The sequence below is a fragment of the Pseudorasbora parva genome, chromosome 24 (assembly GCF_024679245.1).
Source record: "Pseudorasbora parva isolate DD20220531a chromosome 24, ASM2467924v1, whole genome shotgun sequence".
Taxonomy (NCBI): domain Eukaryota; kingdom Metazoa; phylum Chordata; class Actinopteri; order Cypriniformes; family Gobionidae; genus Pseudorasbora; species Pseudorasbora parva.
In genome coordinates, this window is record NC_090195.1 from 37,293,129 (window position 1) to 37,315,815 (window position 22,687).

At 43.1% G+C, this 22,687-nt stretch overlaps 1 protein-coding gene across 1 annotated transcript; it reads right to left on the minus strand.

Annotated features, from left to right (window-relative positions):
* Positions 1–803: 803 nt before the first annotated feature.
* Positions 804–18,873, minus strand: LOC137063935 (dermatan-sulfate epimerase-like protein). Its single transcript, XM_067435244.1, has 2 exons — positions 18,517–18,873; positions 804–5,346 (listed from the first exon to the last, which is right to left on the minus strand). The coding sequence occupies exon 2, from the start codon at positions 5,235–5,237 to the stop codon at positions 1,599–1,601; it is 3,639 nt and encodes a 1,212-aa protein (XP_067291345.1). The 5' UTR covers positions 5,238–5,346; positions 18,517–18,873; the 3' UTR covers positions 804–1,598.
* Between the last annotated feature and the right edge of the window lie 3,814 nt (positions 18,874–22,687).

A 22,687-nucleotide genomic window follows, 5' to 3' on the forward strand; every position in this document is an offset into this window, starting at 1 on the left:
GGGATCCTCCAACAGGACACACAGTGCTGAATATAAAGGGTACTAATGTGAATATATGAGTGTTTACTGCCCCTTCTGGGTGACGTATGCACCTTGATGAACGCTACAGTGTGTATATATTAGGGGCTTAACGGTTCCCGGAGTCCAGCCGGTTTTCCCCCACGTGCTCTGCGGTTCATCTCAGATCTGACGACGCGTCTATAATGTGCTCTGCTGAAGATAACTGCACCTAAAACAGTTTAATTATTTTGGCTTTGAATTTCATTTGTTAGAAATAGGAACTGAATTTAGAAATGCTTTAAAATGTAAAACTTTGCGTCTAATAAACAAGATACATTTTTGAAATGAAGACAGCGTTTGAGTACGTGCAAAATAACGCATTCCCCAAATCGACGACCTTTGTGAGTGTACACAGATAAAAGTAGAGTTTATAGTTTATAATCATGTCTTGCCCTTATCTGTATAGCTGATGATGGAGTATTGGGAGTTATATCCACTGCCATAAGGACAATAAGGTCTTCGTCAGCCACGGGTTAAAGAAATGCATTTAATTAGACTGTTTAAGTAGTAGTAGTTTTTTAATGTTTTATGTTGATTATGAAAAGTCAGTAAGATATGCATGAGATACGCATATGTCTGGAGACATGGAGTGGGGTCAGGCACGAGCACTTTACTGTGTGTTCATGTGTGTGCTGGATCTGTGTGTTCATGTGTGTTTGTGTGTCTATGTGTTCATGTTTGTGTGTGTGTGCTGGATCTGTGTGTCCATGTGTGTGTGTGTGTGTGAGTGTGCTGGAGCTGTGTTTGTGTTTGTGTGTGTGTGTGTGTGTGTGTGTGCTGGATCTGTGTCCATGTGTGTGTTTGCACTGGATGTTTTTTAATGCTCGTGACTGAATAGATTTGTAACTTAATAATGATTAACCTTTATTTCATTTATACAGTAAAGATTAAAATATGCATTGTTATTTTATATTTGATTACTTTAATCAATTTCTGTACCTGAAAACCCCTGACACTGAAAAACCTGAACTGTTTATCTTATAGGCATCTTTGCTCTATTGTGTGTATTTGTCCTGTTGCTTGTAGTGTATAGTTCTTATTTTGTTAATTTTAATTTGACATATGTCCTAATTTCCCGGAACAAAGCACATACCGAACCGAACCGAACCCTTGATCAAAACCGAACCACGAGTAATTTGAACCGTTACCCCCCCTAATATATATATATACATACATACATATATATTAATGATACACACACACACACACACACACACACACACACACACACACACACACACACACACACACACACACACACACGCAGCCTTGGTGAGCAGAAGAGACACATTTTAAAAACATCTTACCAATCTAAAACTTATGAATGGTATCCTGAAGGCAGTGCAGTACAAATTGACATGTTTGATTGGACAAGGAGCAGAATCACAGAGTGACATTCAATTGTTGTGCCTATTTCATTCATTTTCACTTTACTTGGTTTGCATCCCAAATTTGTGCAAAAATACAACACAAATATCAAACAGATACAAGATAAAGGTCCAGAGCTGGCCAGCAGCAGCAGCAGTAGCAGCAGCGAGTTAATCAGAGAACCTGTGATAGCCGAGTCTCCTCATCAGGAAGCCACAGGTGTACTCTATGAGCCGGATGTCTCTCCTCGGCATGCTTCGCCTCCATGTGTTGATGCTGGCTGGGGAGATGTCCCCTTCATACATCAAGTTATACAAGTTTGTGGAGGTGGTGAACACGAGCTGATTCAGGGCCGAAGGAGATACGGGGACTCCCAGGAAGGAGTGTATCTTCTCGGCGGTGTCTTGAGGATCATTTACAACGTCCTCAAACCTGACCTGAAGATAAGACTCAGATAGGGAGGATGTGACTCTGAGGACAGCGGCCGTGTGAGCGAGCCACAAATGGGCCAGCAACAGCACAGGATTGGTCTCTGAGCGGGACACGAGGTGCCACAGCGCTCTGAACTCGGCTGCGAATGCCGTCGGACACCCGTCACTAGCCGAATCTTGCTTGAAAATGAGGGCTAGATGCTGAGGAATGTTCTTGAGCGAGTAAAGGCTGGGTTTGCTGTTATACAGCATCAGATATACCCATGCACGAGGGTCCCTGACCACGTAGATGGCCCTCAGAGACGGGCCAATAACCTCTTGGAGAAAGGGCAGCTTCAGAGCCCAGCTTCCACTGCACAGGTTCAGGACCACGCGGGCGTTCGGATAGTCCACCGTGTGTCTCCGCAGCTCTCTCACATACTCCACATCCCTGTCCACTCGCACACGTCCTTTCATTTCAGCCTTGGACTCTCGCCTCCTCAGCCTCTTCCTCTTGTCCTGGGAGAGACTGACTCTTTGGGCCGGTTTTATGTGGCTGGCATCATGTAGGGGGATATTTTGCAGGAATAAGTGGGTGTTGTGCACCAGTGAATGCAGCCAGCCCTGAATCATTTTAAAACGCCCATACTGGGCTTCTGAGCGCGTCCATTCACAAGCATCTACTAAAGAGTCAAACTCAAACTCTGTTTCAGGAATATCCAAGTGTTCTGTGGGGATGCGTAAGTAGACAAAGTCTGTATTGTTGTAGAAAAGGTGCTTAAGGATGTCCGCGCCAGAGCCAGGCAGGGATGTGATCACTACAGTCGGAAGAGAGAGCGGATGCTGGTTATAAAGGGTCATGTGTTTGCTGAGCTCCGGGTCTGAAGCGGATCCGCGCCACTTCACCCCGCACAGGATCTGATCGCAGCTGTTGGAGACGAACAGGAGCTCGGTCATCCACAGCATTAGCACAGAAAGCAAAGCGTAACGCATCAGTCTGCTAAAGCAAACGTAAAACTTACGCTGTAGGGTCAAGAAAACAATCGCCACACACAGTATTACCCCGGCTGCAACATTTACCGTAACCCCAAAATCAAACAGATGATTGTGTAACTTGGTCTGTTCTGGGACAAGCTGCGTCCCCAAGCCAAACCGCACAATCTGATGTCTGTCTTCCACTTTAGCGTATCCCCCAAAGCCCAGATAGCTCAAACGTGCCCCGATGTCTTTGTGATTGGTCGCTATCGAAACTATTTTCTCAGTGTTGTTGATGACGAGAGAAAGTTTAAACCCGTTCTTCCCGCTTTCAATGAACCTACAGTTGGACACTTTCACGTAAGGCCCGTGCATCACATATGCCATTCTCCTGACTGAATCTGGGAAAGGAAAGGTGACATTGATAAACTGCGTCCATCTCTTTTTAAACTCCGCTTCCTGCTCAGCCTCCTGTATCTGAGTATCAGGACTGTGTCCCTCACTGTCAAACCAGAACATTTTGTAATGGGCGTCCCAGACGTCCATCAACGCCCCATTGTATCGGTCTGTGAAACTATGGGGCACATACTTAAAGTCAATATCCAGGTTGTGAAAGAACGCACTGACCGTGTTGACTGGCGAGTCGGGGGTTTTCTCAATATGGTCGACCACCAGGAGAGTCTGCGAGTTGAGGAGAAGCAGGGCTCGGTACACACTCTTCAGTCTCATGGCTGAGGAATAAGCCAGGGCCGCTTCTCCGCTCACGAACAGAGCGTCTCCGTGGGCCGAAGCAGAGATCAGCTCTCCTGCCGAGTCTCCGACCCCTTCATCTGTCCAGCGAAGCCACTTCGCACATTCGCCAAGCTGGCCTTCCCACGGGACATTACACCGGCTGGTCGGGGAAGGGCTGAACACTAACACATTGTTTAAGAAGCTGTATTTGGGGCCGTACAAAGCCTCGGAAACAAAAACTTGTCCATTAGGGGCAAAAGTGAATGAGTTTTGGTCGGGGTGTTCGTGACCAGGGTTGAAGTTGCTCCAATCGCTCACCCACGAGTAAGGCTTAGCATGGACGATGTCAAACACTGCACGGCCACCCAGCTTTCCCGATTTAAACGAGACAAAGGTGTTGCCCTGTGCAGCAGATAAACCAGCCCCGTAGGTCACCACACCCCAGTTTGAGAATATGTGCATCTTGGCCTTATTGTACCCGTAAGGAGGCTGAGGTGTAAGCTCGGCGTTATACCAGATGAGCTCGGTGTGAAGCGTAGTCCAGCGCTGGGCCAACGACTGACCCATGGGACCGTCTTTAGGCCTGTGCTTCCGAATCTGCTGTGCAAGCCAATTCCCTGACCCGTTTTTGATCACAAACGTATCTAAAAACACTAACTGGCTCTCTGGTCCGTAGAACCAGTTATAGTTGGAGTCTCCGATGCCAACCGTTCTCTGGAAGCCTGGAAGCAAAGTGGCGTAATAAAACCAGAAGTGCATGCGCAGCCAGTTGTTCTGCGTGTTGTCTATGTCGAAGTGGCGCTGCGCTAGGAAAACATACTGCGTGATTGACTTCGCAGTGTAGCTTCCGTACGCAACTCCCTCATCCAGAGAGCCGTCTACAACATGATTCAACAGGAACATTGTCTTCTCCATATAATTTACAGACACTTGTTTCCATGCCATGGACTCGGCCACGTCATGTGCACCCACAACTAGTGCTCCGGTCAGAATAGCCACAATGTTAGTAGTTTGGTGGTTCTGAAGGAACTGTTTCCCCCAGCCCCTGTACTTCGACGTCTCGTAAAGCTCTCTGGTTTCAGCACAAATCTTCTTCAAGTACAGGTCTCGCCTCGGCTGGTCCAGCAACGAGTGGATGAAGTCAAAAGCAGTAGCAAATCCAGTGAGCGAATGAGCCATTGGAACTTCATCATTGGGTGCGCTGGTGACTTTCCAGTCCGGATATTCCGACATTCGGTCCATAAACTTAATCAGGAAGTGCATGGCCGCCGTGTCCTCAGGATACAGTAAACAGTACAGGGCCAGAGGTGGGAGGTTGTTCCCATAAATCTCGTTCCATTTGCTGGCGAACTCCTCATGCTTTGTGGGTGGCATGTAGAGCGGGCCAGCGGAGAGCATGGTCAACACAGCTGTCCGGATGACTTTAAAGATGTGGCTATGAGTTGTAGTTGACCTTTGTCTCAACAGTGGTATGTCGTCTTGGTTAAAGTACAAGTTAGGATGAAGATTAGAGGCTTGGAGTTTGCGTAGCTCCACTGGGCCGTTCTCAGTGAGCTTAAACTCACCAAAGTCACTAAAAATATATTTTCCTGAGGCATTAAAGACTCCAGAGAATGCAGGACCCACTGCTAGAAATAGGCACACTACAAATGTAGGCCACCCTATGGACCTCCAAGCCAGCGTCCTCAACATGTTTCCTTTCGTCCTTTTATTGGTAGCTCTATCCGCCCGGATGGATCTGGGTAGGCTCTCCTCACGTCATATATATCTGCGCTTTCTTCGGCCTCCACAGTCTGATACGCTGTTGAAAAACAGAAACAAAATATGAGTGGGATTCTTGCAACTTATGACATTAAAGGGGTTATGACCAAAATCCTCTATCGCACTGAAAACATGCTCTTCTTATTTAGGATTTATTCTTCTTGTTTCCAGTCCAAATATCTAAATATTATTAAATCAAGATGCATTTACTAGATCAGTAAAATGACAAGATATTTTTTCTTGTTTTCTGGGGAAAAATATAAAAATTAAGTGAGTTTTTGCTTAAAAAAAGCAAAATGATCTGCCAATGGGGTGATAAGAAATCTAAAAAAAGTACATGCATTTTGATTTAAGAATTGTTAGATATTTAGACTAGAAACAAGACACGATTACGGAGTAAGAAGAGCATTTTTTGCAGTGTGCACATTTTATTTCACTCTCATACCTAGTGATAATAATTAAAGTCCTAGTAATAAAACAACAGATGCAAATAACAAACAATATGATGATTACATCCAATAGAACAAAGATACCAAATTGTATTCAGGTAAGAAATGCTACAGAAACTGAATAAAGAAATCAAACATCTAATAACAGCTGCATGATGTTCTCTGTACAGTGAGTTATTTGAGCGCTCATCTCCTTCAGAAGGATCAATATTAGGAGAGATTGGCTGAGGCGTATGGTAACGAAGCACCGGATCACAACAGGCCAGGATTGTGTTTGTTCAGCATATCTCAGCACAGACTGAGCCATGAAGAAGGCATTGAATAATAAGCGACAGCAAAGCCCTGGTTTCCTTCTTATGTTTCGTCTGCTGATGTAATATTTATGGCAGTGCTGACTTCATGTGATGTTTGAGTTTGTTTCGGATGTATAACGCTTCGACAGGCTGTAGTGTTTGTGCTTTCGAGATGATCAAGGTCACTTTATTTATAGCTGGATATGACCAGTTGTTATTATTCACCATCGTAGGGTAAAACATGAACAAAGTCATTGGTTTTCCTGTTCCAGCTTCCTCTTCCTTAGCAGATGTCGAGAGCTAAAGTTGTGAAGGTGCTGACTGTGGTTAGATGTGTAAACGAGAGGTTAGATGACGGACTGACTCTCTCAGGGTTGGCTTTGGTGTTATTGTCAGGAAATGGCACACAGAAGACCGTAACGTCTCTTCCAGGGCCTGAAATTAAAGCGTTAGTTCTCCCAGTAGTGCAAATAGTGTGATTAATTCCTCCTGTGGTTGGCCAGCCGTCAGTCCTCCGCTCATCTTCACACACAGATGAAGATATTAGTGTTGAAATCCGACGGCTCAGAAAGGCCTTCATTGACACCAATGTCATTTCCTCTCTCAAGACCCATAAAGGCACTAACGACGTCGTTACAAAGCCCATCTCACTACAGCGGCTCTACAATCATTGATGAAGAGGCCAGAATAGAGTTAGTGCGCAAAAACACTAAATAACGACTTATATAGTGATGGCCGATTTCAGAACAAAGCTTCGAACCGTCAGTGAATCGATTCATGATTGGGATCGCGCGTCAAACTGCTGAAATCACGAGACTCTGGCGATCCGAATCATGAATCGAGAGGAAACGACATTGGTGTCAATGAAGGCCTTTCTGAGCCATCGGATTTCAACACTAATATCTTCATCTGTGTGTGAAGATGAGCGGAGGTCTGACGGCTGGCCAACCACAGGAGGAATTAATCACACAATTCACATTTCTGGCTGAATAAGATCATTAAAGAGCTAATAATAAATCCAAAAAAACATAAACAAAAACTACTCGTGAGCAGGATTGTTCTTTAATTAACCACAGTTTAGTATTTTTTTTAAAAAAAGGTAATCATGGCACCTTGGCTTGCATTTGAAGTGGTCTGGGAGAGATTTCCATAACTGAGCTCCTTTTACTGAGAAGGCAGTTTGGGCGACCCATGCTCTGCGGAACGGGACGCTCCAGTGGCCTTCTGACGCTGAACGAGTGATGGGTCTACAAACACTTGGCTGTCTTGTTATTATTTTGCAAAGGAGTAAAGGAGCAGCATTATTCAGGCATTTAAAAAACTAATTAACAAAATGCAAGAAAATAAAATTAGTAAAACTTAAAATCTTATATTTTCTAAGAATTTGACAATGATGACGCCTGATTGTCTTCTTGTCCAATATTTTCAGGACCTGCTCATTAACAGCTGCCCTATTCTTGAATGAATCAGGCGTTAGAATGAATCGTTTGGATGAATCGACTCAATGACTCACTCATTAAGACTCACCTGCTGCCACCTACTGGTGGTTTAGTTTCATGTTTAAACATTCTTCCCAACATTTCTTATTTGTCTTTTAAAAAATATTTAAAACCATCTCATTAATATTTGTATGCAGTTGTTTTCAGTGTAAATTATGTAATTTGATTGATAACACCCCTATAGTGTCTTATTCTAATTAGATGTATTGATCAAATGTAAGAATAAAAACTGAAAGCTGAAGCCTATATTTAATAAGATTAGCGGGAAAATACCCTTTATTAAATGTAAAAATATCAAAGATATGCAGATTTAAATATGTCAAAGCTGACTGAACACTGGTAAAACACACACACACACACACACACACACACACACACACACACACACACACACACACACACACACACACACACACACACACACAGCCCCTAAACCTACCCATCACACACACACACACGCTGCCCCTAAACCTACCCATCACACACACACACGCTGCCCCTAACCCTACCCATCACACACACACACGCTGCCCCTAAACCTACCCATCACACACACACACACACACACACACACACACACACACGCTGCCCCTAAACCTACCCATCACACACACACACACGCTGCCCCTAAACCTACCCATCACACACACACACACACACACACACACACACACACACACACACACACACACACACACACACACACGCTGCCCCTAAACCTACCCATCACACACACACACACACACACACACACACACACACACACACACACACACACACACACACACACTTGTCTGAAGGTCGAGCACATGAACAGGCTTAATGTCGAGCCCTGCGAGGCAAAGAAACAAGACAAACTAAACTGGCAGGTGAACGCTCCCAGTGGCTGGTGGCCGGACGTTAATGTCATGCCCTGGTCTCAGCTCTTCTCTACCGAACCACAGCTCAATATCAGCGTCTCTCCGCCTTTCCTTCCTCTCTCAGGCGATATTCCACATGCATGCGGCTACAATTAATCACACCCGTATAATTCATTACTGCATGCACTTATACACTCCTGATGAGGAATATCTCACGAGTATCAGTGTGTATGACTGTATACACACACACAGCTAAAACACCTTCCCTGTTTACAACACACACTCCTAAAGACAGCAGGAAATAAACACAAGCAAACCCTTCCGTCAAACGCACAGAAGCGGCGCTCTAGTACAGGATTCAGATCAACTCTAAACATATCAGACTCGCCTCCCCTCAACCCCAGTCCGTTGCTCTGGCACCAGTAATAGATGAAGAATATAACTCAATATACTCTATTAGCACAGCAAATAAGAATCACTCAAATCATTGAATATATTTTGAAACAAAAGGTCTTGTTAATGTTTGTCAGTTTTGGTCGAGGTAATTACAAGTTTTTCAGTACCGGAAGAATATGTAAAAGTGTGGCATTAAAGGCTCCATATTTAACATGATCATAAACCTTCACATCTGCTGGTTATGATTCAGATGGAAATATCATATACTGAGCCTTAGAGACAGTCACCATATTTATAATCAAACCATCAGATTAAAAAATGGGATATATATCATATCATAATAAAATATCATGTTGTGATACTACTGTAAATCTATATTACATTATTATGGGATGTCCTTCAATGTGTCATGATCCCCAGGGAAAGTGCCCGTGTAGTCCAGCAGAGGGCACTCCATCTCAGACTACATTACCCACAATGCTCACTGCCCGGACACATCACTCCTGATCACCTGTGTCTCATTAACCTCGTTAGCTCACCCTATATTAGCCTGCTTATCTCACCCTGCGTCCCAATTCACACACTATCCATCCTAAATAGTATTCGAAAATAGAATTAGTACGTCCCAAATCGTAGTATGTTGAAAAGAGTATTCCAAAGATTCGATTAGAACTACAAACGCGGATAAAAAGCATTACAAACTACAAACATGGCGGACGTGCGAGTTTAGCCCCGTTTCCACCAAAATTACCCGGAACAATTTGTACCAGGAACTTTTCTACAGGAACTTTTCTCCCCCCAGACCTGCAGCTGTCTGCGTTTCCACCGCGATAAAGTTCCGAGAAGATTAGGCAGATTAGTGCGGTGAAGTAGGACTGCACGCGACTGCTCCTCCAAGCCAGTGACGGACCAGGCTGTCACTTTTTATTCAATATTCGATATGCATTCGAAGATGACGTGAAATATCCGTAATCGAACTATAAATAAACTATCCGGTTTTTAAAGTGCCATGTAGCGCAATTTCTTTTACTGTCGGTGCGTTTACATGGAGCACTGTAGTTTAAAAGTCCAATCTGAAGGAAAATGCTCCATATAAACACCTCAATCGTAATAAAAATGCCCAAACTGAATGAAATTGTAATCGTTTTGAGATGGGTGGATAAACCTTTTCATGAATCGATCAAACTAAACATTTCACCATGACCTGACCGGATTACTTTTGAGTGTGCGTCCTTATGTGATGTCCACAGCGCGCGCCTTCACCAAGCATGACAAGAGAGGAAAACACATTTTTCTGAGGGATAAACTTTTTATTTCATAAGAAGTTATGAAGATAATGTTGGCATAATGACACTGTCCCTACGCCTATGTAAGCAAACAATCATTAACTACTTCAACTGCGCCTGACATTAGAATGTATTTATTCTGAGATGATTATTACACTTTACAACAAATGAATAGCTTTATCAAACCGTAAGTCCTGGTGGCCGTTGAGAGCTGCTATGGCATCCATAAACACACTCAGCTGCTGGAGAGGACGGCGCTGTAGATCATTGAATATATTCGAATGCATTGCTTGATATTTTAATTCCGTTTTGAATTAGATTTTTTTCAAAAATGACAGCCCGGACAGTAATCATTTTTGTGTGTACCGATTGAAAGATTTAGAGGATTGTTTACATGAGCCGTTATCTAAACCGATCTGGTGTTTACATGAGACGTTATCTAAACCGATCTGGTGTTTACATGAGACGTTATCTAAACCGATCTGGTGTTTACATGTGATGACTTTCAATCGCAATCATTTTGTCACATGCAGTTTGTCTGCCGCATCAGAAATGTCGCCGCTGTTTTCTCCAGCAGCTGGAGTGTGTTAACTGAAGCCATAGCAACTCTTAACGGCCACCAGGACTAATACAGTATTATATTATAAGCTATTTATTTGTTTAAATAATCATCTGAGAAAAAAAAAAATTCTTCTGTCAGGCGCAGTTAAAGTAAAAACTGCCTGGGGCAATATACGCTGTCTCATTACTCCAACATTATCTTCATAACTTACGAAATAAAAAGTTTAGCCCTCAGAAAAATGAGCTTTCCTCTCTTGTCAACATGAGCGCGGCGTGTAAGACTGATTATTACTGAACGTAGACTGAACCTCGCAAAAGACTTTTAAAAATGCCGAGTTGAAATAAAATGCTGCGTCAGCTCAACCAATCAGCATGTTCAGCGCCCAAGTCCCGCCCTCGAAAGTTCCTGAACTTTGAAAAAGTACTACCCCGCGAGCAGGGCCGTTTGGAGGGGGAAATATTTACCCGGAACTTCATTTAGACCCTGCGGTCGAAACACACCGAGTACCACCCAAAGCTCCTGGTTCCTGGGTAAAGTTCCTGTGGTGGAAACGGGGCTTTAGACGGTTAAGTAGAGAAGTTTAGATAAAGGGGTTTGAGTGATCAACTATCAATATTTAACCTGACAAAAATATATATTTATTCAGTGGTGTCCACATTATATCTCACCGGCAGCAGCACTGAGAACTTTTGTAATGACACGTTTGGCCATTAACTTATAAATGCTCATTATATTTAAACTGCAAACACACGAGGAGTCTCTGACCCACAAAGACCCACACATATCAGATCAACGAGCGGCCACACTTCTCTCCGATACGGCAGGAGATTAATCTGAATGTGGAGGATTTGAGCTGTGACGAATCTGACGATGATGGACAGGGCAGATAAACGGTGACGGGATGCTCGTTACTAAGCGACAGAGTCCGTTGAAGATGGCGCAGTAGTCCCGAAGCTTGCTTACTTTTCTGCTACACACTCAATAGTATGCCTTTTCTTCACAAAAAGAGAGCATACTTTTAGGACGTAGTATAAGTGGGCGAATTGGGACGCAGCATCAGTCAGTCATTGTGAAGTAGTGATGCAAAGTCTGATTCATTTCCGTGAACCGGGTCTCTTCGGACCATTCGGCTCAAGGAACCGGTTCAAAAGCCGATTCGTAGGTTCCTGACGTCATCATGCAATGGTGCCAAAGAACACATTCAAATAAAATAATCTGTCAATATTGAAACAATCCAATAAAGTTATTTGCGCGAGTGCATTTGCTGATGACTGCCTTTCTTTGACTTCAGTTAATGGTGTTTGTGTTCATTATCCTTCACGTCGACAGAGACCTGCACAACACGTCACAGGCACTGGTCAACAGAAGCGGATCATGTGCTCTAATGTCTAAAGAAGCAGAACGAGTAAACCAACTCCTCGTTTATTGTCCAAACTCCCTGACCCTAACCCTGACCCTAACCCTGACCCTGACCCTAACCCTGACCCTAACCCTGACCCTAACCCTGACCCTGACCCTAACCCTGACCCTAACCCTAACCCTGACCCTAACCCTGACCCTGACCCTGACCCTAACCCTGACCCTAACCCACATGCGCAAAACCATAGTATTTTTATCTTTATGTTTTAATAAAATGAAGGCCTATTTAATAAAACCAGTTCCCTTAAGTTAATGGTGTTTGTGGTAAGCGTTTCATTCGCGGAGCCTTTACGTCGGATAGGACTGACCAATATTGAGTAGGCCTAGCACATCTTGGATACGATTCCTAAAAAGTTTCACACTAACAGCACACACATGCGTAAACGTGGATATGTTACATATGTCTAAAGTAGAATAAACCTTATATCTTATAAATTGCACTTAACAACTTAAAATAGGCTAATTTGCATGCACAATAAACTACAGTAGCCTAAAATGTATTTAAATCTGGTCACAGAAAGGTTTTTGCAGGTTTTAATATAATGTTATTTAATAACAGTAGTCATAATAAGCACATTTCCAGTAGCCTACGTGTCTCAGACTTGCGTTGCCAACTCAATCCGTCTCAGTAATCCTCGGCAGACTTCCACAGCTGGTTGAACCGGCTCTTTCGGTTCTTTTTCAGTCGGACGTGCTACTTTGTGTCTTTTGCGTCTTACGTCATCAACCTGGAGCTACAGTTCGATTGATGAACCGGCTCAAGCGTTTACTTGCTGAGAACCGGCTCAAAAGAACGATTGGTTCAAGAACTGAACATCACTATTGTGTAGGGCTGTACTAGAATAATCGAATATTCGAATATTCGTTCGGTGAGGTGGCATTCGATTTTCAGTTTTGAGATTCGAATATTCGGTTTTTTTTTTTCAACACGTGACTTCCGTAGCGGACTCACTCTCACTCATGCTTGAAATAATAATAATAAATTTAAAAAAACACCGCAACATGCTTTCAATAAAAGCATCGCGCATTTTAAAGATTTAAATTAACAAAAAGTCAGAATAAGACAAAATAAATCCCTTATATAGAATAAAACTAATTGTAATAGATATTACATTTTGTGTCATTTTAAAAACAATTAATTTATTCTTATTCAACTGTTTATAAGCATGCTACCGTGTTCTTTATTTATTACAGTTCGTTGAAATCACTGTGTGTTACTAATTTAATTTCTGTTTTGGGATTCATTTGTTTTAAAGAAAGGTTCGTTATTAATACCTTATTAAAGTTCTTGCTCTCAACAGACTTTGTGTTTTGTATCACTTGTGCACTGTCCGTTTTCGGAGCATAAACCTGCCCGTGTAATGCGTACCGGAAACTGTTCTATTTAAAAGATTATTAAATGTTTATTAATATTTAAAGAATGTGTGCCACCTGATCATATTGCACCAAATGCAACACTGCACTCCACTGGGTCTGCCGCAACACGTTTACGATGCCGAAGAGTGAAACGTGAAGTCGTGAAAGATGATACAAATGCAAACCGACACTATTATTATATATTTAGCCCCACCCACCGAAGCTTCGAATATTCGATATTGATTGCCACCTAAGCTTCGAAGCTCAAAAAATGGCATTCGAAACAGCCCTACTATTGTGAAGTCTTGCTTTTATCTCTGCGTTTCTGAGTGTTGCCACTGGGTCCACGTCTCTCGGTTTGGTTGGAATCATTGCCTCTGTGCCTTGTTCTGTTTGCCTGATTGGACCTTTTGCCATTTCTCTGACTACCATTGTGGATTACCTTTTAAATAAAGATCCTCTCGCTGTGCCTCTCAGAGCAGCTTCTTCACAGAAGACTTTACAATGACTGCCTGAGATAATCATGCTAAAGCCGGGTGCACACTGTGCGATTTTGGCCACGATTTGGCTGTCTGAGACAAATTTAGGAAATCCTAAAAGATTCCTCAGATCCTAGGCTAAAATCTGACGTCTTTGGTCGTTAGTTTGACATGTTCACCGGCAGCCGATTAATGAGCGCTGCGATCAAATTTTACCTCAGACGAAATTCTGGCAGTGTCAGAAGATTTGGCACACAATCCTGCAGTGTGACTTCTCCTACGATGACAGACAAATATCTCCGTTTTTCAAGACAAACTATGACCAAAACGAGTGCTAGAGATTTCTTTGTAGCCAGCATTTCAGTCCCGTGTGTAATGCAGCTCACTGTCACTGAACGCGTCATTCATTGATGATATGAACTCCGGGTGAGTTTTCTTGCGCGCGTCCGTTTTTAGCGCGCCTTCACTATCGTGCAGTCTGACATTAATGTCAACTGAGATCTTACAGTGTGACATGGCGATCATGTTCGTACAGTCTGACAAGGGACATTCGCAAAGGATTTTGAAAAATCGCACAGTGTGCAGGACCCTTAATATAGGGTGAGCTAACGAGGTTAATGAGACACAGGTGATCAGGAGTGCTGTGTCCGGGCAGTGAGCATTGTGGGTAATGTAGTCTGAGATGGAGTGCCCTCTGCTGGACTACACGGGCACTTTCCCTGGGGATCATGACACACTGCTTTCAGAATCTTTACTGAACTATATATCATATTTTAATGACAGAGTTGGGAACCGGTGAGAAAATGTGTGGTACCCGGTAACTTTACCAGTAATAATAATAATATAACTTTAGTTGTTTTTAACGGTTCCTGAACGATGTAACTAGCAGCAGTCTGACTAAATCAGCCAACCAGGCGCGTGTGATTTACATATGAGCTGCGGTACGTCTGTAATTTACGGTCTGTGGTCTAACGTTATCGGTGGACGCTCGCGCAGGGAGAAATCGACAACAAATGAGCGCCTCTCACACAAAGAAACTCAGTTTACATAAGCGGTTAAAATGACAAAAACGTGGAGTTTTTATATTTATAACATGCTACAGTTAGGCAACATCACACGAGTGTTTTCCTGAACACCACCACAATTAAAAAAGGCACGAATTTCATTTGACCGTTCCATAAAAAATGAATCAACATCAAGTCACTTACATTTCAGATGCAATATTGACTGTTTTTGTTCTATTTCAGCAGCGGAAATAGATCACATCCAAACCATAACGCGTCTTACAGCAACTGTGTCTGTTACTGAATGATTCAGCGTTTTAAATGAATCGTTTAAATCAAAGATTCAATTACCTGCTCATAAACAACTGCCTTATTCTGGAATTAATCAGCCGTTTGAACGAATCATTTGGATGAATCGACTCATTGACTCACTCATTTAAGCCCCTTTCCCACTGCGATTCCGGCAAACACACGGATAATGGGACCCGGCATTTGTTCCCGGGCCGCTAGATTTGGTCCATTCACACTGCCAGCGAAATACCGTAATATGTGCGCTTTCACACACACCCGTAACGGTCCCGGGTCGAGTCGACACGTGACATCCGGATGTGACGTATAACGGCGAGCGATCTCCGCTTCAGCGCGGATAGTAAGGAGCTCCGTGGTCTCGACGTGTGTCCAGTTTGAGCACATTTCTGCTTGTTTAATTTTAGTTTCTTTTGTATACGAACACTAGGGGTGTGCATTGGCACTGCCTTCACGATTCGATTCGATTACGATTCACCAGGTAACGATTCGATTCTACGATGCATTGTGATGCATCAAAATTCTACTGCACACAAAGCTAATTTTTCATCAGTCATGAGGCAATACAAGCATTAACATGGATAGACCTCTACCTGTCGTGATAATATATAAAACTCCTGATTTTAGAGTAACAGCTACAGAAGAATAAAATAAAACCTATTTGGTTACCTTTTGGAGCTTGGAAGGATTCAGTTTGAGCAGATGTTTAATACCATCATCATCTGACCTCGTCAGAGCTCGTTTACCCGTACATTCAGCATCTGCTCATATTCGCGATCTCCAGCATATTCTCCAAACTCATTTTCAACGTCTTCAAAATCAATATTTTGATCTCTGACAGCTTCTTGACCACATCCATCATCAAGAGACAGTGACACTAACATATGATTGTGTTTAGTACTCGCTCTCTGAAGTAAATCACTAACCCATTTCAAGTTTTGCAGATTATAATTATTGTTTCGTTTTCTGTCAGAGGTAACTATGAGTGAAACGTCACTTCATCATTGGGTATCAGACATTGCCACCTTGCGGAATAAAGGTGAATTGCGCCGTATTTCGTCATTATAGATTAATGTATTATTGTGCAAAAAATATATACGTACAATCCTACACAACGGCTCGTTAGCGCGTTTTTAATAACCCGTCTATCGCGGTCATCTCCCTCCGCCTCAGCCATCTTCCTTGTTGTTGTTGTTATTTTCCCGGAACCGGAAGTATTTGAAACTTCACAACTTTATCGTCCGCCAGAAAATAAACAGTGACATAATCGATTATGAGACTTTGCCGCATCGATGCTAAATCGCTCATGCCCCGCATCGCGATGCATCGCTGAATCGATTATTGTTGACACCCCTAACGAACACTCTCTGCGTTTAAAACACCGACGAGCTCTTCTGGCACTGCAGGGTTGTGTTATTGAAGAAACAAGCTCTAGGAGTCGCACGATAACTACGCACACGTTGCGGCATTAGTTTCGGCATTAGTTTCGGCGCTCGTCCCGGGTCGAATCCCGCAATATTATTAGGTCCCCGACCCGGGTTCAGTTCGGTAATCAATCCCGGGACGTGGTGCTTTCACACAGAAGGCGACCCGGCAATGCTCCGGGAATACTGCGGGTCCGGCGTGCAGTGTGAAAGGGGCTATGGAGTCACCTGCTGGAAAAAGACGTAGTGGACTTCTGGTTTGACGAACCAGCTTAGGGAACGTGCTCCCGACACTTTCAGACAGAGTTACCCACTACAACCCGAAAATTTAAAAACAAACTTAGTTTACAGTGTGACTTAAGACAGTGGGTCTCGAGTGTGCCCAGAGGGACAATAAAAAGTCAAAGCAGTCGGAGTTACTCGACGTCGAAAGAGCTAGCTAAACCTCGTTGACTAGCACTGTCCTTATCCTTGTGGGAACATTTTTGGTCCCCATTAGGAAAACATCTTATAAATCATACTAAGGGATGTTTTCAAAAAATGTATAAAAGCTGAATATTTCCTGTGATGGGTAGGTTTAGGGGCAGTGTGTGTGTGTGTGTGTGTGTGTGTGTGTGTGTGTGTGTGTGTGTGTGTGTGAGCCTGTTTATGTGGTTTATGAGGACATATCAAATGTCCTCATAATTCAAATGGCCTTAAAAACATACTAAATGATGTTTTTTTGAAAAAGTAAAAATGCAGAATGTTTCCTGTGATGGGTAGGTTTAGGGGCAGTGTGTGTGTGTGTGTGTGTGTGTGTGTGATGGGTAGGTTTAGGGGCAGTGTGTGTGTGTGTGTGTGTGTGTGATGGGTAGGTTTAGGGGTAGGGGCAGTGTAAGGGGATAGAAAGTACGGTTTGTACAGTATAAAAACCATTACGCCTATGGAGAGTCCCTGTAAACCACATAGACCAACATGTGTGTGTGTGAGTGTGTGTGTGTGTGTGTGTGTGTGTGTGTGTGTGTGTGTGTGTGTGTGTGTGTGTGTGTGTGTGTGTGTGTGTGTGTGTGTGTGAGTTTAACATCTAAACCAATAGACCTTGCTCCCAATCTTTGTGACTGCTAATTTCTTTTAACATCCGGGGATCTGAAGTGCACTTTCTCTTTTGGCAATTTACAATAATTGCACTTCTTTCATTTTTTTCTTTTTTCCTACAAAGCAGCAGAGAATAGGCTACACATGCAAATACATTTTTAATTGTTTATTGCTGAGTACTGGTATAGCAGAGATTAGTGAAGGACACAATAACACACAGATGCTAACCGGTATTAATTTCTTCTGGATTTCATCACTGCCAACATGAAGACCTGAACACGTCACGATCCTTCCTTTCTAGTGCAAGCCTTCAGCCAATCAGAGCACGAGCTGTTCACACTCCAGTCTCGTCTCTCTCTCTCTCTCTCTCTCTCTCTCTCTCTCTCTCTCTCTCTCTCTCTCTCTCTCTCTCTCTCTCTCTCTCTCTCTCTCTCTCTCTCTCTCACACACACACACACACACACACACACAAAGCATGCTCATGTATCGCTGAATACACTTTATCATCAGTGTGTGGACTTACATGCAGCGCTCAGGACCCGTCCGACCTGAGATTAGTCGCTGATGTGTGTGTGTGTGTGTGTGTGTGTGTGTGAGAGTGAGAGAGAGAGAGAGAGAGAGAGAGAGAGAGAGAGAGAGAGAGAGAGAGAGAGAGAGAACGAGGAGGTGAGGAGCGGGTCTGTAATCCGTTCATCAGTGTGTGTGTGTGTGTGTGTGTATGTCTGTGAGTGTAATCCATTACGCGGAGCTGTGCGTGTGTGCGCGAGCATCTGCCCATCATCGATCCTCCATCAATCACTGACCTGCCATCACACACACATGCCCATGACGCATCAGTCTCCGTCTCCGCGCCCGGTCGCTCCCGAGGACCGACAACATGTCGGCCGTGTGTTATCCAGCGGCGGGCGCGCGCATCCACCGTGCACTGCAGACAGATGTAGAGACGGAGCGCAAGTTAATGGAAAGTTCCAGTAGAAATGGAGAGAATAAACAATCCACGGCATGTCGAATAGCGCCTGCTCCGGTGTCGGTGTAATCCTCCTCAGAGACGACACGCCTGCCGTGTGTGTGTGTGTGTGTGTGTGTCTGTGTTCACCCGTTCATCGCGCCTGATGTTCAGCGCCTTCTGCCATTAGTCTGCGGCTCCGTCTGACGTTACCATAGCGACCGCTGACGGTAGAGGGCGCTCACACACACACACACACACACACACACACACACACACATCTCACTAAACTTTCTGTATTTTATGTTGTCAAAAAACATAATTTAGTCTGATTTATCAGCTGTTTTCCTCATGTGTACCAAAAATGTCCTTATAATTTAGGGTTTACCAGGACATTATGACAGGTTAACACTGATGATCTCCTCATCACAGCTCCTGTTAGTGGGTGGGATATATTAGGCAGCAAGTGAACATTTAGTCCTCAGAGTTGATGTGTGTGAAACAGGAGAAATGGGCAAGCGTAAGGATTTGAGCGAGTTTGGCCAGATTGTGACGGCTAGACGACTGGGTCAGAGCATCTCCAAAACTGCAGCTCTTGTGGGCTGTTCCCGGTCTGCAGTGGTCAGTATCTATCAAAAGTGCTCCAAGGAAGGACCAGTGGAGAACCGGCCACAGGGTCATGGGCGGCCAAGGCTCATTGATGACCGTGGGGAGCGAAGGCTGGCCCGTGGGGTCCGATCAAACAGACGAGCTACTGGAGCTCAAACTGCTCCAGAAGTTAATGCTGGTTCTGATAGAAAGCTGTCAGAATACACAGAGCAGCTCAGTTTGAGGCGTATGGGGCGGCATAGCCGGCTCTGGCTGAGGAATCGGCCTCCAGATTCCCCAGATCTCAATCCAACAAGCTTCCCTTTCGTTCAGAATTTAAAGAGATTTTCCATTGTCTATGTGTAATGGTCTGTCAGGCGTATGGTTGATATTAAGCCAGCATCATGTCAAACACCATCTGACTGCCATCTTGTGTCGTTCTGTGTGTGATGATCAGTTGAGTGTGTTGTGGTGTAATAACGGGGAAACATATTGAACATTAACACAATAGACAGCATGCTTATTATATCCTCAGGGCTACAGACGACGGCTCCTCTGATCTTCTTCTCACCTCAGTGTTTCCGATGAGCGCGAACAGCTGATTACTTCTCCTGAGCCTCCCGTGTCCACTATCCAGAGCGTGAACTTCACAGAGCACGCTTAATCGCTCAGGAAACTTAACCCTGAACTGAAAATGGTGTCATCATATACTGGCCCTCATGTGGATCCAGATCTGTGTGACGTTCTTCTGTAAAACTGGCCCTTTAATTGTGCTTTATTGAATGATATTTATTGAAAATAGAGCTATAAATGCTCTTTGGTTGTGGATGGAGTATCTGAGGCTTGAAACACAGCGCTGTCAGCGAGAGGACCAGGCTCTGTGTCAGTGAGGAAACATCTGTGTAATGCCATTCTTAATATAACCCTGTCTAGGAAAAAACATTCCAAGATTTTTTTTTATAAAAAGGAAACACGTTTTTGCTGAACATGGCTTCATTGAGATCCGAGCACCAGTGTCCAGCCAAACCGCAGTCATGTGACCTGTGGTCAAAACCAGTCTGGGTTAAGAATAGACTAAAACTACCTCCAGGAGCCAGAACAGGCTAAAGTCACCGTCAGGAAAATGCAATATTAATTAAAACTGAAGCCCTTTTCAATTTAGGTATTGGATTTTTTATGAAAATATTTTTTGGGGGGGCAGAAGTCTGTCATTCATGTTATTTTTTTGTTGTCTTTATTACATTTAGTTACTAGTAATAATGATAAACTATGCATAATTCCATGCAACTAAAGCTAAACCAAAAACGATTCCTAACTCTAGAGTAAACACATGTTGCTCATTAATATTACTCAGTAAATCACTATAACAGGACAAAATCAAAAAAGTATCAAAAGTAAGCCAAAAACTTTGGAAGAATAAAGATTGACACATCTTACCCGACTCTTCAAATCAAATCTATCAACAAACATCTGACCACATATTTCATCAAAAACAGTGTGTTATATTTCATTACATTATAGTCAGGTTAATTTCTACAACAGCGCTTTTCACACCACAGACGCTTTCATAGCAGCGTTACAGCTGGACGATTGTCTGCAGGTCCACTGTTAAGAGCTCGCTTAAGCACTGGAGCTAAACTATTCAGTGCTTTGAGTAATTAGCAAGATTTTAAAATGTCTGCGATGTTTAATAGGGAGCTAGTGCAGTGTTGACAGAACTGGACTAATATGATCATACTTCCTGGTTCTAGTAAGAACTCGAGCTGCTGCGGTTTGGACCAGCTGGAGTTTGTTTATTAAGCGAGCAGGGCAACCACCCAGTAGAGCATTACAATAATCTAGCCTTGAGCTCATGAACGCATCGACTAACTGTTCAGCATTTGGCATTGAGAGCATGTGCCGTAATTTAGATATATTTTTAAGATGATAAAATGCGGTTTTACAGATGCTAGAAACGTGGCTTTCAAATGAAAGATTGGTATCAAAGAGCACACCCAGGTTCCTCACTGACGGCGAGGGCTTGACAGAGCAGTCATCAAGTGTTAGACAGTATTCTCGGTTACTACTTGTGGAGCTTTAAATTAAAAATTCAGTTTTATCTGTTGCAGGAAATTACTATTCATCCAGTGTTTTATATCAGCTCTGCATTCCGTTAATCTTGTGAATTGGTAGGTTTCGTCAGGGCGTGAGGAAATATAGAGCTGAGTATCGTCAGCATAACAATGAAAACTAACGCCATGTTTCCTAATGATATCTCCCAGTGGAGCAGATACAGGGTGAAGAGCAGCGGTCCTAACACTGAGCCTTGCGGTACTCCAGACTGAACTTGTGATCGGTGTGACATCTCTTCATTTACTGCTACAAACTGATAACGGTCAGATAAGTGCGATTTAAACCATGCCAAAGCAGTTCCACTAACGCCAACATAACTCGAGTCTATTCAGAAGAATATTGTGATCGATAGTATCGAATGCAGCGCTAAGATCGAGTAACACTAATAGAGAGACTCAACCACGATCAGATGATAAGAGTAAATCATTTGTAACTCTAATTAGAGCAGTCTCAGTGCTATGATACGGTCTAAATCCTGACTGGAAATCCTCACAGATAACATTTCTGTCTGAAAGGAGCATAATTGTGAAGACACTGCCTTTTCTAGTATTTTTGATAGAAACGGTAGATTCGAGATTGGCCTGTAATTGACTAATTCTTTAGGATCAAGTTGCGTTTTTTTAATAAGTGGTTTAATTATAGCCAACTTAAAAGTTTTTGGTCCATATCCTAATGTCAAAGATGAATTAATGATATTAAGCAGAGGATCTATGACCTCTGGAAGTATCTCTTTTAATAGCCTAGTCGGTATAGGGTCAAGCATACATGTTGTTGATTTTGATGATTTAACAAGTTTAGCCAGTTCTTCTCCTCCTATAGCAGTGAATGAGTGTGTGTGTGTGTTCTCCTATAGCAGTGAATGAGTGTGTGTGTGTGTGTGTGTGTTCTCCTATAGCAGTGAATGAGTGTAATTTTTCCTCAGTGAAACTACAATGCTCTGTCTGAAGTGATACTGTAATAGACGGCTGCATGGTTATAATTGTATTCCTAGTATTATCAATCTTACTAGTAAAGAAGTTCATAAAGTCATTACTGCTGTGCTGTTTACAAACGTCAGAAGTTCAAGCTTTATTTCTTGTTAATTTAGCCACTGTATCGAATAAATACTTAGGGTTGTGTTTGTTTTCTTCTAAAAGAGATGAGAAATAAGCAGATCTAGCAGTTTGTGTATGCAATAATGCTGTCTTACCATGAAATGCGAAACATCTCTATTTTTTTCTTCCAGCTACGCTCCATTTTTTATTTAATTAGACACACTTCTCACATTCTGCTAATAATAATCATCTATTCAAAGTGTACTTTATCATGATATCGATGAACACACGAGA